We start from the raw sequence: 15,444 nt of genomic DNA, 5'->3' as shown, positions 1-15,444 counted from the left end.
GAGGGGTGGGTGGGGGGGCAGCCAACGGCGGCGGCCGACGTCACGCGGCCCGCCCCCAGCCCCGAGCGCTTGGCGCCAAAGCGGGGCCTAGCGGAGTGGGTGGGCGGGTGGTGGTGGGGGGAGCGCCTACGTTTCCCAGCGTGCAACGCGCTGCCGGGATGGCTGATTACAGGTGGCGGCGCGGCGCGGGGCGTGCTGGGAGGTGTAGTTCGGAGCGCGGCGGTGGGCGGGGCTGCCCCCGCTCCCTCCCTCCGTTTCCCGGCACGTGACGGCGCGGCCGGGTGACGCCAGCGGGCAGCGGAACCGCGCGCGGCTCCGCGCCGCACGTGGCTGCCGCCGGGTGCCGGCGGTTGGGCGCGAGCCCCCCCCGTGCCGTTACCGTTACCGTTAGTTACCGTTACCCCCCCCACAACAAGAAGATGGCGGCGCTGCGGCTCCCCCTGGCCCAGCCCCTGCAGCTGCTGGCGGCCAGGAGCGACCGGAGCGGCGCCGAGCTCGGCGGGTTCCTGGCCAAGCCGGTGAGCGCCGCCGTGACCCCCCCGCGCCCCCGCTTCCCTCCTTATTGCCCCCGTTTTCCCCCTCGCGACCCCTTTCTCACTCCCTTTTTCCCCCCATCCCGTCCCCGCCGCCATTTCGCGGCAGCGGCTCTGCCAGCCCGGCAGCCCCAGGAGGAGGAATTTGGGGGGGGCTTCGTGGGTGGAAGGGGGGGAGCTGCTGAGGGTTTGGACCTTTCTGGCTATTGCGTTTGAAGGCTGAAAAGCGAAGTTACCGTATTTTTCCGGAATATTGACGTTTTCACCCCAAACCGCCGTCTCCCGGTCGGTACCAGCTGGGGAAAACTTTTCATGCTGCTAATCCATCAGCAGACAGGTGGCTTTTCCCTTTTCCCCCGAAATCACGGGATCGGAGTAGCATTGACTCAAACATTTCTTCATGCCTGTATTTGAGAGCTTGTGCTGGGTGTGAACGGGGCCGTGCCCTCCGGCAGCAGCTGGCAGGGAGGCGCTTGGGGTTTAAATGTGTCCACAGCTGGAAACTGGTGCAGGCTGATTACCTGCAGAGCTTCCAGAACAGCAACGTATTCTTTTGGAAACCAACATGCTCTTTCCAAGGTTTGAAGCTACATGTTTAGTTGTACGACGGTCTTGTTTTGCTGCTAAACAGCTAGAGGCTCCGGTTATTTTTACCTCGTTTTCCCACCAGTTGCTTTGTACGTAACTTAGCTCCAGATTTCCAGAATGTGTGTTTTCTCTTAACTGTGTTTTCCTGTCTTATTTACTCAATATTCTACAACTTGCTCCTAACAGAACTTGCCCACAACCAAATGAAGGAATAATCCTCTGAGATTTGTGCTAAGATGCTCTTTGTGTGATGGAAGATTATCCTATAGTGTGTAGCAGAAATAGAGCCTTTTACTTAGGATATTAATATGCCACTAACTCTGCAAAGGTGCAGCAAATTTCTGTGTTCTTAATGAGGAAAATGGGACAAAAAGTTATATAGAACAGCCTTCGTTTGCTGGCTTTCTGTCTTGGGATAATTTAAGCAAACTGTCTAAGCAGAAGGATTTGTATGCTGCAGTTTTTCAGAAATAGAACTGCAATTTCTGTAAATACCAGTGGTTTATTCACACATATTGAAACCGCTCAAGTAACTACGTATTGTGCTGCATCTCTTCAAAAGCTTGTAAGTAAACTTCCAAAAAAAAAAAAAGTCATACTGTTAATTTTTTTTACATGCGATCTGTTCCATTAGCACAGCTGCAGTAATGGTTCAGTATTTTACTGTGGCAGATATCCATATGCCACTATAAATTTCTGTACCACCTAGAAAAACTGTTGGACTGTGCTTTTGGCTCTGTGGGGTACCAGAGATCTAACAGATGGTTTTTTTATTAAAAAAAAAAAAAAAAAAGGTGATGTAGCTGTCCTACATTTGCCCAGTTACTCACTGGTCGTCAGAAAAATGTCCTGGTGTCCTGACAGCTAAGACAGCCTGGTCCTGTTTTTTCCTAAAATGTGGCTTCAGCTTTTTGTTTGAAAGTTTAAATAAGCTTTAAGATGTAACTCTTTTAAGATGTAGCTTTATAAGTAAGGCAAGGTACATTGCATTTGTCACAGAGTGTATTCTCATGTCCTGTTTCTAGTTTTTGAAGAGCTCTTTTTTTTTTTTTTTTTTTTTTCTGAGGCAATCTGCTAATAAGCACATTGATGATGCAAAAGCCTTGGAACATTTTTGCTGTCCTTGGCAATCTGTGCAACTGTGCTGACTGCGCAGTGCTGGAGGAGGTGTAGGAAGTTCTCTTTTGCTTTGCAGATGGCTAAAGTTATCACCACTTTCTCCTTGTGAGGCTGTATTCCACCTGCCTTTTCTCCCTCCCTCCCTTCCTCCCTTCTCTTGAGGCTTGTGGATTCAAGAGGAGTGCAGGTTCCAGTTTTCCTTTATCTTGCTGACCTGGAGAGCTGCCAAAATAAGTGGTCCAGCTCTGTTTTCTCTTGGTCTATATCCACATCTCTCTGTTGCTGCTCTCATCCTGGATCTAGAGAGCGTGCTAATGCGGAAAATCCCTTCAATTTTCCCTCCCAGTGGAAGACTTTGGGAGGGGGATTAGGTTGGATCCTCTTGCCAAATGGACTGCTAGACCTGATCTAGGGGAACGTGGCTTCTCTGTATTGCCTCTTTGGGTAATAAGACATGACACGTGCATTTGTTGGGCATTTGGAGGGTCAGGCCTTTGCGATGCTTTCGTAAATCAGCTGCTTGGAACTGTGGGCACAGATCCTGGACTTGAACACTGACATTAAACACTTTCTAATCAGCTGTCCTTTCTTGCTCACTAAAAGTTGTGTATTTCAGGAAATCACTGGTAGTTAAAATTCCTCTCTGACAGTATTACTCTCTTCCAAAAAGTTTTGATTTAAATTCTGACAGGCTGTGAAATCCAACAGACCGTCTCTTTATAGAATGAGAATTTTGCCACTGTGATCATTTTTTTTATCAGTTTTACTTGTCCTAAGGGTGCTGTACAGAATGATTAAAAATTGCTTGCTCTCCCAAAATTCCTAATGGATTCTGTGCCCGGTAGTCATGTAACTACAGAATGTTTCTGAATCAGACTGGCTCATTTACGTTTATTTACTGTTTTACTGTGATTTGTTCCTTTTATTTCGATGTGGGAAGCTCTGGTTAATAAATTAAGCACCCTGTTGTGTGCTGAATGAAGGATTGTTTCTTTTCAAATTCAGGAGTAGATGCAAAAGAACTTGAACAAGTGCATACATGCTCTAAAAGATGTCAGTGGTGGTATAACCTTAGGAGGGCACCTTTGAAAAATGGTGTGAAGGACCTCTGGTAACAAGGAAACCATCCTTGCATAGCTGCAGGTTTCACACAGATAGCAAAAGTCTGGGTAAGGCAGAAATTGACAGCGCATCTAGCTAAAATGTCACCACCTGAATTGTAGAATGTTTCTGTAGGAGTTCAGTAAGTGACTATTTTGTTTGGAAAGCTACCTTGCCTGGTTGTATTTACTGCTGTTTGCCAGGAAGCACAAAAACATCTTGATGGGATGAGCACTTGCTTGGTCAGTGAGGAAGGGGAGAGTAGAGGGTCAAAGTTAGGAGCAAAACATGTAGTTCAGATCTTTAATCCTTATTTTTCACAAATCAGAATTACTTGCACTGAACGTCATGGGAGTGGAACGGTGCTTACGTAATAACATGAGGTCAAAGACAAGAGCATAAAGGTACAAAAAATATAGAAAAGTAAGAAGAATGGAAAAAAAAATCTCAACTTCAAAACTGTAAATACATGCATCTTGTCATTATTCACCATAATTGCATCTGATATGGAAGTAACAGCTCCCCTTTTTGACAACTTGAATTTATAATTCTTCGTAATTCCTATGTATTGACATTCTTCATATCATATGTTCTGTTTCCCTTGTTTCTTATACTATGGAGAGCTGTATCAAGTAAGTACTTGCACTGTGAATTTTGCCCCTTCTCTTTTTTTTGTTTTTCTGTAAGATTTGTTCCTGTAAAATTCACCGTGAATCCTGTATGAATAGTTAAAAGTCTAAATCATTCCATGTTTAACCTGTTCCTATCTTCCTTTCCTCTAGACTTGGACTCAGCATGACCGGCAATGCATCCTGGATACTTTAGCACAGTTATTACTGGATAAAGAATGTACTCTATTAATTGGCCGTCAGCTCCGACCAATCTTGTTGGATTTGCTGGAACGAAATGCAGAAGCCATTAAAGCTGGCGGCCAAATCAACCACGATCGGCATGAAAGGCTGTGTGTAGCCATGAGCAAGCTGGTGGCTGACCACCCGGATGTTTTGCCGTAAGTAGCGCAGAGCCGCCTTGCGCGGTGTTTGAATGTACGGGGTGTGTGAACGTCAGTGTTTGCTGGTGAGGAGGTGGTGTGACAGGGCTTTGGGCTGTCTCCCCCAGTAGCAAAGGTCTTTTCAATTGAAAGAATTACCTAGAAAGCACAAGTCTTAAACACAGCTTATTTAAACTGTTTGGTAATACCTAATGTTATTTTCATCATTATTCGATCAGAATGAGAGCAAAACAGAACAGCTGACTTGAAAACTGCCAACAATCAGAATGTCTGTATCTTATATTAGACCTGTAGGCCAGTAGAATGCAAAGTTGCCTGAGTGGAAATCAGTATTACTTTCTCAGTAAACAAGAGAAATCAAAAAGATTTCACCAAAAAAATGGTTCTTGCTAATCAAACAATGATCTCTAATAAGGTAAAGTATCTGTTGACAGCTGATTGCTAAACTGGTCATCTTTCCTAGGCATGGACAAAGTTAAATACAAACCTCAGTTCAAGCTATACCATCAATCAGTGTTTCAGGACCTCTGAAATAAAACATCAGTGACTATTTTCTTTTGCTCTGGCTTAAATGTCCGTATTCCATCTCTCTCTCTCTTTCTCTTTCATATGAAGATTTGCTTTAAGATATTTTAAGGACACATCACCAGTTTTCCAGAGGCTTTTCCTGGAGAGCTCAGATGCAAACACAGTCCGATACGGGCGCAGACGAATGAAGTTACGCGACCTCATGGAAGCAGCATATAGGTTTTTACAAAAGGAACAGTCAGTTTTCCGAGAATTATGGGACTGGAGCGTGTGTATCCCACTCCTAAGGAGTCATGACACTTTAGTCCGTTGGTAAGTTTAAAAAACCCAGATCATTTACAAGGAAAAGACATAACGGTATCTTGAATTGTACTGAAGTGTTTATGTGCAAAGAGAAAAGATCCAGACAAAACCAGAAAAATCTGTGACAATGATATCTTTTTACAATTTGAATTATCCTTTAAAATAACTGCAGTTTACCAAAGTTGGATTCATGAGAGGTGGTGAATTTGGTGAAACATCACTTCAGCGCTGCTGGAAGAACAAAACATTGCATTAGTAACTTATTATTTTAAACTAAAATACTTAATTTAGGAAGGATAGAATGAAGATTGTCAAATATATCAGCCAGGATAATGTGAATTTAGATACTCTTAGAAAAAGAAATAGAATGACTAATATGGCTGGGAAGGATTTCCCTGGTATTCAGGTAATAATCTGAAGTGAATGAGCAGACTTGTAAATTTTGTCCTGAACCAATCTTCTGGGAACGCTCTACCACCCTGCCCCTCTTCCCTCTAACCCTCCCAAGCTCATTGAAAGCTTTGTTCTTGGAAGGTAAAAGCAGTGGTATAATAAATGAAAAGTGTATTTATGATCTCTATTAAATTTTCTCGTATTGCGAGACAGCTAGGCTCTATGAAGCCAAGACTTGGGATTTGTTTGCTTCTTTTGGCACCGAGTCTTGAGATCTGTGTATTAAGGTTATTTTAGAAATATCATGAAATAGCAAATAAGAAGAGAAAATGGCAGGAGAAAAATCATGCAAAGAAAAATTGGTTTTCACTGTCTTACACATTTACTTCCATTTGTTTGGGAAAGTGCTGTTTTTTTTTTTACTGTATTTCTGTTGAATGTTCAGTCATTCAAAGGAAAGCTAGCTAGTTGGTGTGTTAATAACAAGACAGTATGCCATGATATAATTGCTTTTATCTGGAAAAATATATCAGAAAAATCTTTAAAAAAAAAAAATTAATAAAAATTAATACCACTAACTTTAAGCACACCAATTTCTGCAGAGAAAGTTTTCTGTGTGTTTTTCCCAAACTGGTGTTTTGATTTGCAAGTGACAGTTGTCAAACTAAAATTCTTAAGATTGTTTTGACATGTTTTGTTCCAAATAAAATTTTTAGGTATACTTCGAACTGTCTTGCTCTGGTTACATGCATGAATGATGAACATAAATTGTCTTTCCTGAAGAAGATCTTCAATCCTGAGGAGCTGACGCATTTCAGGCTGAAGTAAGAACTCTTTAAATATTGAACACTACTTGTTTTTGTGGATGGTTTTCAGCTGAATTAATAAACATGGGTATGGATTTGACAGGCTACTAGAAGAGTCTCAAACGCAGAATGTGGAACAAGCCCTTGTTTTGGCCAATCCAGACTCCTCATTTTGGCAAAAGGAGAAAGAAGTGCAATATAAACAAGGACATGTTGTATCAGATGACCTGTCTGCAAATGTAGTAGCTGTATGTGGTATTGTGCTGCCTAGACTACAGCTTGTTTCTGAAGAGCAGCAGGTATGTAACCCAGAGTTAAGCCTGTACCTTCTTTTTTTTTTTTTTTTTTTTTTTCAGGATTCCTAAATGCTATGAGCTGACTTTATCTTTATTCCTGCTTAAATGATACTGAGATGGGTGATTTGTATCTACTTTAATGTGTGTTGTAGTCTAGTGATGTATAATATAATATTGGCACTACGTACAAGTTGGAGTGGCAGCGGAATGAAGCAGTAAATATATAGTCCTGGTCATTTAATTTTGATCGTAACCGTTCTTGAAAACATGCTATAAGAGAATAGTTAGTCTTGTATAGTGTCTCCATTCCAAGTTAGGGTGTTACTTCCACAACTGAGTAAAGCAAGGATCTGACACGGTTTTTACACGTGTGAGGTAGTGTTTTGTGCTACAAGGGGATCTTATCAATAGCCTTTCTCCAAAGTTCACTTTTTAAAACACAGGAAAATGAGGCTGCTGCTTACTCTTCTAGAAGGCAGAAAAACAGGTGAAGAGGTAAGCAAGAACTTACTTTCTCCACTTCAGTGGAGTGAAGTGTAACACAGAATGTAGTGCCTTACAGTTTTAGCAAGTTGATCAAGTGCATAAATATGTTTCAGTAAGTAGCTTTTTTTAACCTCTTTTCTCTTGAGATGCTATTCATCTCAAACTGTTCGGGTTCTTCTTTGTAGCTGCAGTCAGTGTTCTTCACTGTTTCCCTCGCTTAGACAAACTTCTAGCTCTTAATTAGCCAGTGTATTGCTATCCATTTTTGCAACACATCTACAAATGAATGACAAAGATGGATGAAAACTACCTGATATTGATGGATGAAAACTACTAATATTGAGAATTTCTTGAGTAACAGAAGAATGAGAGCAGTTTCCTCCCAATTTTTCCATTTCCCGCCCCAGCTTTGGTAATTTAATTTTTTTTTAACCTATAGCATTGACAATATGGTTTGGAATTCACTGCAGCAAGGGAAACTGAGCTGTTTAGCGAGGTTTTTATTTGCATGGTAGTGTCACTGCTGCTGCAATTGCGCTGTCAAGAAAGATAGGTACTCTTTAAAAACTAGCATTGTTACAGGAGAAATATAGTTTCATGTCTTTGAAATGAAGATCAAATTTAAAATACAAGAGATTGAATTTGGTTTCAGTACAGGATATATTTGGATTTCTTCTTTGTGCCTTTTGGCAAGAAAGCACAAGTTTTTGTGCCATATGCTGGTATTTTTCTCTCCTACAGTCACTAATATATTTGAGGCATGTCTGTCATATTGATAAATTACCGTTCAATGAAGTGTATTCATTGCAACGTGAATAAAGCAAAAATTCTACCAAACTTGTCTCCCCTGCCCTCTATATATTGAGTTTAATGATCTCAGTCTTTGGCCTGTGCAGAAAGAAGAAAATACAACATTAGAGTATTCATAAGTGCATCATTTCAGTCTAATTGCTGTTTGAATATTTTTCTCTGTGATTGAGATTCATTCTGACTTAATTTCATTTATATTGTGAATTGTATTTGACTGATGTGAATGCAATGATTGAGTAGTTACTATGTCTGTACTGTCAATGTAGCGTGAACTCCCTTTGGGAACAAATTGTGCGTATACTATATTAAGTGTTTCACCTATAATAGGTTGTTGATAAAAATCTATTTTAATATCAGTCGTTAAATACGTTCTTTATAGTCCATAGCTCTAGTATTCTTTATTTTATTTGATGTGTGTTGACAGATCTGCAGGCCAAAATTTTCAAGTCATCTTACTCACTTTCCTAATTGTTCTGTGTTGTAAAACTGATATATATATATATATATAAATAAATAAATAAAGGAATTCAGTGTAGTAACTCAAATTTTATGAATTTTATGTTTCAACAGGAAAGCACCAGCCATTTTGTTCTGGTTGAATCTGCCTGCACAAATCTTCAAAACCTTGCTATTGCTGTAGCATTTCAAAGTCCTGTTTTATTAGAAGGACCAATAGGATGTGGCAAAACTTCTTTAATTGAATATTTAGCAGCTGCTACAGGAAGAACAAAGCCTCCCCATATTTTAAAAGTCCAACTTGGGGATCAAACTGATAGTAAGGTAAGTGATGAAATTGTTTTATGGTCCAATGATCAGACATGCTTACTTGAAGTATGGACTTGCTTTTCTAATAATATGAAATTTAACCCTTCCCTGAAGGAGCTCACAACCCTCAATTCTTTGTAGTACTGCTCTGGCTATTGATAAGAATAATGAAGCTTAACTGGTTTTTCTTCAAGTGAATGATGTAAATTCTGCACATAATTGTGCTGTATCTGATCCATTTTAAGATACATTTCCTCAGGGTTTCTCCTGTGTGGAAGAGCTCTGCTGATTTTGTATTAAAAAAAAAAAAAAAGCTTTACAAAAATTGATTTGAAAATGATGGAAGCTGCTGCCAAAGACTGTATGGACACTTTCATTTCCATGTTTAAATGGGTCATTGTCAGTTTAATCTGATCCCAGTTACTTTTTGGTGAAGATAAAATGAAGAAAGACCCTTTGAGGATGCTTGCAGTTACAGAATAGGGATCTAGATTTACCTGTAGAAATATCTTCACTTCTGGTGTTAGATTCACAGTCTTTTGGATTTGCATACTGAGCTTGTGAGTTTGAGTTTATTAATACTGTTTGTCTCAATTTATACTTAGTTTTCTGAGGTGGTTAACAGAAGTGCTCTCTGAAGGTTTTTATTAGCTATACAAAATCACCTCCTTTACCTGCATAGAGCAGCTTACTTCACTATTCAATAGCTATTCTCCACAAGAGTATCTTTTCATATACATGTACATGAGTGAGACAGTCATTTTAAGAAAAAGTGATAAAAGTTCAAGGTACAAAATGTGAAATAGTGAAACCATAAACTTAATTATTTACGGAATGCTGAAATGTGAAAGTTACCACTTCACAAAATGTAAAACTTGATTGGTTTTGTGTCTTTTGAAAAACTTCCTTGAGAACTCCTCTTATGTTAGCAGCTCAGTCAGAGATGGTTAAAATGCAAGATACAGTGCAGTGCAACTCCAGGCAGTTTAGCGTGTTGTGCTGTTGATTTTTGTTCATTAGTTATGGCAGTACAGCTCTGTAAATACTATTCCAATGATACAGTTCATTTCAGTTACTGTGCTTTGGTTAGGTTATATATTTGGAGGGCTGAAACTTAAATAAGCAAAATGCTGGGCACATATTACTGGGATTATCAGATAAACTGTTTAGTAATATGCAGGCTATGTAAGTGTTTATGTGCCAACTTTGGTCATTTTCATTAGGTTTTTACTCTTGAGTTACGAAAGCATGCAATGAACAAGTCTCTCATTTGCTGATTGTTTCTGTCACAGACGCTGCTTGGAATGTATCGTTGTACAGATGTCCCAGGGGAGTTTGTATGGCAGCCTGGAACCTTGACGCAAGCTGTTACCAAAGGGCATTGGATACTTCTGGAGGATATTGATTATGCTCCTCTGGATGTGGTATGTAGGTTATTATTTGCTATAGAGTATTTGTCTTAAGAGCCATACTATACTAGCAATTTTTGGAGTCCAAGCACCGCGAGTTCTGCAGCAATGTGCTGAAAATACTACCCCTGTAACAGTGAGTTAAAAAGATTTAACCTGTCTTTGTTCAGAGACTGTTACACTGCATTTGTTGTCATTGTTTTAGAGCAGTCATGACACTGGCTCTGATGCCAGACTTCAGTATGAGGATTTGAAGTGACTCTGGTAATGAGCTATATGTCTTTTAAATCGTGTTTCAATATTTGAAAACAAATGTGGCCACAGACACTGCAGAATACTAAGTTACTGTATTACAGCAGTGTTGATGATAAGATCTTCTAATGATTTTTTTTTGTCATTTAGAAAAAAAAATATTTCTTCTGTATTGGATATCAAAAATGTGTTGTTGTATTAAGTCGTTATATAGGTTATAGCTGATTTCCTGTATTGAGCTCCAGAACTAGTACTTGTTAGATTTATTCCCCTTTGAAGTGATGGCTGCTGAAAGAACATCTCTACCAAGAATGATGTCATAAAGATGTCTTGCTGTATAAGCCTACTGGACATTCTGCAAAGAGTTTTCTTTCATATCTGTTTTGTAAAGCATCCTTTTCTGAGACCGACAAACCTTGACAGTTTGTTTATGGGATTCTACACTTCCAAAGTATAGGGAGTTTACAAGAAAGCCAAGAAACATTGCCTGTGTGTACTGGACAGTTTTTCATTGGCAGAGCGTTATGTAGTTGTTCGCTTCTGTGGACTCTGTTCGTTGCACTCATCATAAGCATGCCCCTAAGTAGTATCCTGCATTCATCTCACCTTTCCTTCAGGTCTCCTCTGCAGGCATCCCATGTTCTTTCTTCATATCCAAGTCTCCATGCTTGCCTTCCTCTGTGCCAAGGGAGTGTTGTGGACCTCCCTCCCTGTTCTCATTCCACCATTTTCACCATCCTTCTGCATGGAAGGATAGATTCTGTAAATCCATACCTAATTCTGCTAGGGTATAGCAGGCTATATAATGAACAATGATAATGTTTTCAAATGAAGTCTTCTAGGTGGGTATTATCTTTGTTAAGGTAGAAGGAAAACAAACCTTCCATCTCTGCTGAGAACAACGTGGTAATTTGTTTGACAGCTCAAACACAATAGTGTTAGATTGGACTTACAATGTAAAGCCTCATTTCCATTTTCTTATTAAATCTGAATGTAGGAGAAAGTAGGGAAATGTTATACCTGCAACTTCCATTGCTGAGTAAAATTAACTGTGAGTCTACAATTCCTGTTAGTTTCACTTGAAAATATAGTCTGCAGGAACAGTAGTTGATGAAAATGTAGTGGTTCTCAGTGGGTGTGCTCTAGCATCATGAGCGTGGATGGGTAAGATGTTGGTTTCACACACGCAAGAAGAGTTTTACGTTTTTCTTTTTTTTTCCATTATTAATCTTTATTAATTTTTCATTATTAATCTCCAGATCTCTGTGCTGATTCCTCTTTTGGAAAAAAGGGAGTTGCTAATTCCTGGCCGTGGTGATTGCTTGAAAGTAGCACCAGGATTCCAGTTTTTTGCAACCAGGAGGTAGGCATATAAAATTAAATGAGCTTAATAGCACAGATTGTTTGATTTTATTTTTTTTATTTATTTTTTTTAAGTCAAAGACAGGAAGGGCAAAGTACTTGGTCATGAGTATTCTAGCAATTTCCAACTGACAAGTAGTAGAAGCTATGGAAGTTATGAAAGGAACTTTTTACATTTTAAAGCAATTTTATATTGATTACTACAGGGTGGATCTAGTCTTCGAACAGAAAAGTTACTTCACTGAGCTTAAAAGCTTGAGGTATGAAGCTTGGGGCAGGGGGCATACCTACTAAACCAGCCCTCCACCAAAACAAAATACCACTCCTAGCAGTTGTTGTGAGAAGGTTTATGATCAATATTCACAAGGTGTCTTGATTTCTGCATGGTGTTTCTGATAGGCTTAACTGATTGTCCATCATCTTTCTGCAAGTGTCTCTGAGGAGAATTTGCATTAGAGGGGGGAAAACACTGATAAAAGAACAAATAATTTGGAAAGCAGAGAAAAGCAAGATAGGGTATCTGACAGTACTGAATTCTTCAGTAAGATAACAATATGTATGTTTATTTGTGTTATTTAAATTTAGAGTATTCAGTTGTGGTGGAGGTTGGTACAGACAGCAAAGCAGCCATGCCTCTCTTTTGGACAAGTATTGGACCAAAATACATCTGGATAACATGAGCAAAGCAGAACTCAAGGAGGTATGGTGTTGATTGCTCTATTGTGGTATGTGAATAATTATTTTAATTACGGGTAATAGATGGTTTTCAGTAATAAATTTGATCCTTATTTTTCTTCTCAAGTTTCTTCTCAGCAGTATACCCTTACCACTTCAGATCTTGAAAATAAATGTTCTGGCTAATCATAAAAGTCAGTTTAGCAGGATAGTATCAGTACTGGTTCCTGGCCTGTATCTGTGAAAAGCTGATTTTGGTCAGCAAGCTTTAGCAGAAGGTTGAGCTGTAAGGAAAGGAAATCATAGAAGAAAAATTAGCATTGTATGTGTCTTAGCATGGTATATAGGCAGACTGAGTGCTCTAAAAAGCCCTTACAAAGAGGGATAGGAAGCAAGAACTTTTGTAGTTAGTTACATTATCATGATTTGCGTTCAGATTGATTTTAGTTTTGAGTTTAGTCTAGGGTTGAATTTGCTTTTTGTTCTTCCTGTTTGTATTTGTGCAAAGGTATTAAATTGGAGTAAAGTTGAGTTGGGAAAACTCTCCTTTGGCATCGTATCAACATCATACAAGTCTCAATCACTTTTATTTGCTTCAGAAGAGAAATGACAAGAGGCTGGTTTTGTGCGGCTTGCTAGCTTGAGTGTCTGTTTCTGTTGAAGTGTATCCTGTTGAAATTTGGGAGGCCAATGCTTTCATTTCAGTGATTAATTTTTTTTTTTTTTCCTTCCCCATTTTCAGGTTCTTCAGAGCAAATACCCCAACCTTGCTCGTGTAACTGATCACTTGCTAGACATTTTCATTCACCTTACGGGTGACAAGTATCAGGCATCAGAAAACAGTGCTTCTGGCTCCAGCAGTGTGTCAGAAGATGCATCAGAATCAAGATCAGAAAATAAGAAACCAAATCTGGAAGGACGAGAACTATCTCTAAGGTTGTCTTTTCTTATATGTTTATTAGAAAGAAATTTTGTTAGTTAGCTGTAGAGAGCAGGAGTTGTTACCTTTTTCATTTTCCTCTTTCCTGTTTTTTAAGTATTGTCAAAACTTTGAATATTTATGCTGGAATTTAATAAAAATCGGAGGTTTCCATTTTTAATTTTCAAATAATGTTTAATGCATCTTAAAACTCAATGTGAATTATTTGGGGCATATATGCTGTACTTCTGCACTTAATTTTTCTTTGAGAAAAAAAGTATGTGTTTCAGATGCAGTGCTGAGAAATACGTTGCTATGAAGATGTGGATTACTTTTCAATTTATTTTAACACAAAATATCTGTTCTAGTTAAAAAAAATGACAGAAATGTATTGTGAAAACATACAGTATTAGCATAGAATAACTTTTCAGCGATTGTATATATTTGCTCATCTAGATAATTTCATATTAGACATTCACTTGTAGCCTTCTAACTTACAGATGCCTCTGAATACTCAGGCCCTGTAAAGTACTATTGATTTCAGAATTTTTGTGATGAAATGCAGCTTGGTATTGAATTACTTCTTCCTCACTTCTCATACTGCATGTCAGTTCTGCTCACATGGACTTATTATAACCAGTAGTGCTTTTTGAGTGTCAGCAAACACTAGCTATGGCTAGTAGCTCATATTTTTGTGAAACATAGGAAAGTCACTTATTTCAAAACTGTTGCTATTTTCCGAATATCAGATGTTTCTCTTTTCTCACCTTTCCAAAGATCTTGTTGAGGAAGAACTGGTATCCTGTAAAATAGTTCTTTGTACATTTCTGGATTAAAAGCATGCTGGTTTTCATGTTTTCAATTTCATAATTACTTATCCATAATGGTTTAATGGAATATGTATTGCAAGTTTCCAAGCAACCTATCAGAAAGCAACCCTGTGGGTCTGTGTGTATTCATCCAGTCTTTTAAATATAACATCTTTCTTATATGTGGCTTTCCATGTACAATGTAAATAACAACTAGGTGTATAATTGCCAAAAGATGACATAATGAACTAAGCTGAACATGAGAGAAGATGCTGTACAACTTGGCTTCATTGTACCAAATCTTTTTGTTTTTCTTTTTAGAGATTTATTGAATTGGTGCAGCAGGATTGCGTACAACTTTGACAGTTCTTCGTCAACCACAGCAGTGAATATTTTTCAGGAGGTGCAGTAAGACTTAATTTGGAAATTGCTTACCTGAAATCTGTTACTGTGTCACGTATCTTAAAATACACTATTTGGGAGTGTGAGATAGGATTTTATATTTAGTTTTATCTGAAGCAGCTGAACTGTAGTTGGAATGTTTGTTATGTATGTATTAGTCTCTTTCCTTAGTAGAAGGAAAGCTATTTGCAATAATGTGCTGAAAGCCAATCTAGACTTACTACTGGCATACAAAAAGTATGCTGCAGCACAGTTTTGACTGATGTGAGCTGGGATTGTGTGTGATTGGGGAAGAGTAAAAATGTATGAAATGAATACAGTTTGACAAACGTGCTTATCATTTAAGCATTCATTTCATTCACTTGCATTGCACATTTTATATGCAGGGCCCTATGTTTAGTTGAGTCTTTTAAATACTAGATGTACTTGGTGTTTGCTGCTTGTTACTCAGGAGCTGTATTTACTATCAAACCTTACTGTGGATATCTCAAAAAGAGGGAAAAGTAAAAAGTATTTATCAGAAGTGTTTCCAGAATTAGAAGGGTCAGCTGTCCTGGCTGTTCCCTCACAGCTTCTTTCTTGTCCATGCCCAGCCTCCTTGCTGGCGTGGAGTTCTTGGCTCTGTGTGAGCACTGCTCTGCAACAACTAAAAATACTGGTCTATCATCACCAATACTTCCGTCAAAAATTCCAAACACAGCATTGTATGAGCCCCTGCAAAGAAAATTAGCTCTGTCTCAGGGTGGTGGTTTTTACTCAGGTGGGCAGCTAAACCCTACCACAACCGTGCTCTCACTCTACCTCCTCAAAGGGCAAGGGGGAGAAAGTATGATGACAGGGGCTCAAGGGTTCAGATAAGGACAGGGAGATCACTCA

At 39.1% G+C, this 15,444-nt stretch overlaps 1 protein-coding gene across 3 annotated transcripts in view; it reads left to right on the top strand.

Moving 5' to 3' along the window:
• The first annotated feature begins 391 nt into the window (after window positions 1-391).
• MDN1 (midasin AAA ATPase 1) overlaps window positions 392-15,444 on the top strand; it is a 94,348-nt gene continuing 79,295 nt past the window's right edge. For all 3 annotated transcript variants that reach the window (XM_032183540.1, XM_032183541.1, XM_032183539.1), the window contains exons 1-11: window positions 392-518; window positions 4,124-4,350; window positions 4,969-5,193; window positions 6,294-6,401; window positions 6,487-6,682; window positions 8,546-8,755; window positions 10,033-10,164; window positions 11,661-11,764; window positions 12,349-12,463; window positions 13,181-13,374; window positions 14,488-14,569. In XM_032183540.1, coding sequence (XP_032039431.1) covers window positions 420-518; window positions 4,124-4,350; window positions 4,969-5,193; window positions 6,294-6,401; window positions 6,487-6,682; window positions 8,546-8,755; window positions 10,033-10,164; window positions 11,661-11,764; window positions 12,349-12,463; window positions 13,181-13,374; window positions 14,488-14,569 — 1,692 coding nt within the window. In that variant the 5' untranslated portion in view covers window positions 392-419. The remainder of the gene's footprint in view (window positions 519-4,123; window positions 4,351-4,968; window positions 5,194-6,293; window positions 6,402-6,486; window positions 6,683-8,545; window positions 8,756-10,032; window positions 10,165-11,660; window positions 11,765-12,348; window positions 12,464-13,180; window positions 13,375-14,487; window positions 14,570-15,444) is intronic.

The sequence above is a fragment of the Aythya fuligula genome, chromosome 3 (assembly GCF_009819795.1).
Source record: "Aythya fuligula isolate bAytFul2 chromosome 3, bAytFul2.pri, whole genome shotgun sequence".
In the NCBI taxonomy this organism is placed as follows: domain Eukaryota; kingdom Metazoa; phylum Chordata; class Aves; order Anseriformes; family Anatidae; genus Aythya; species Aythya fuligula.
This window is presented reverse-complemented; position numbering and strand designations above follow the sequence as displayed.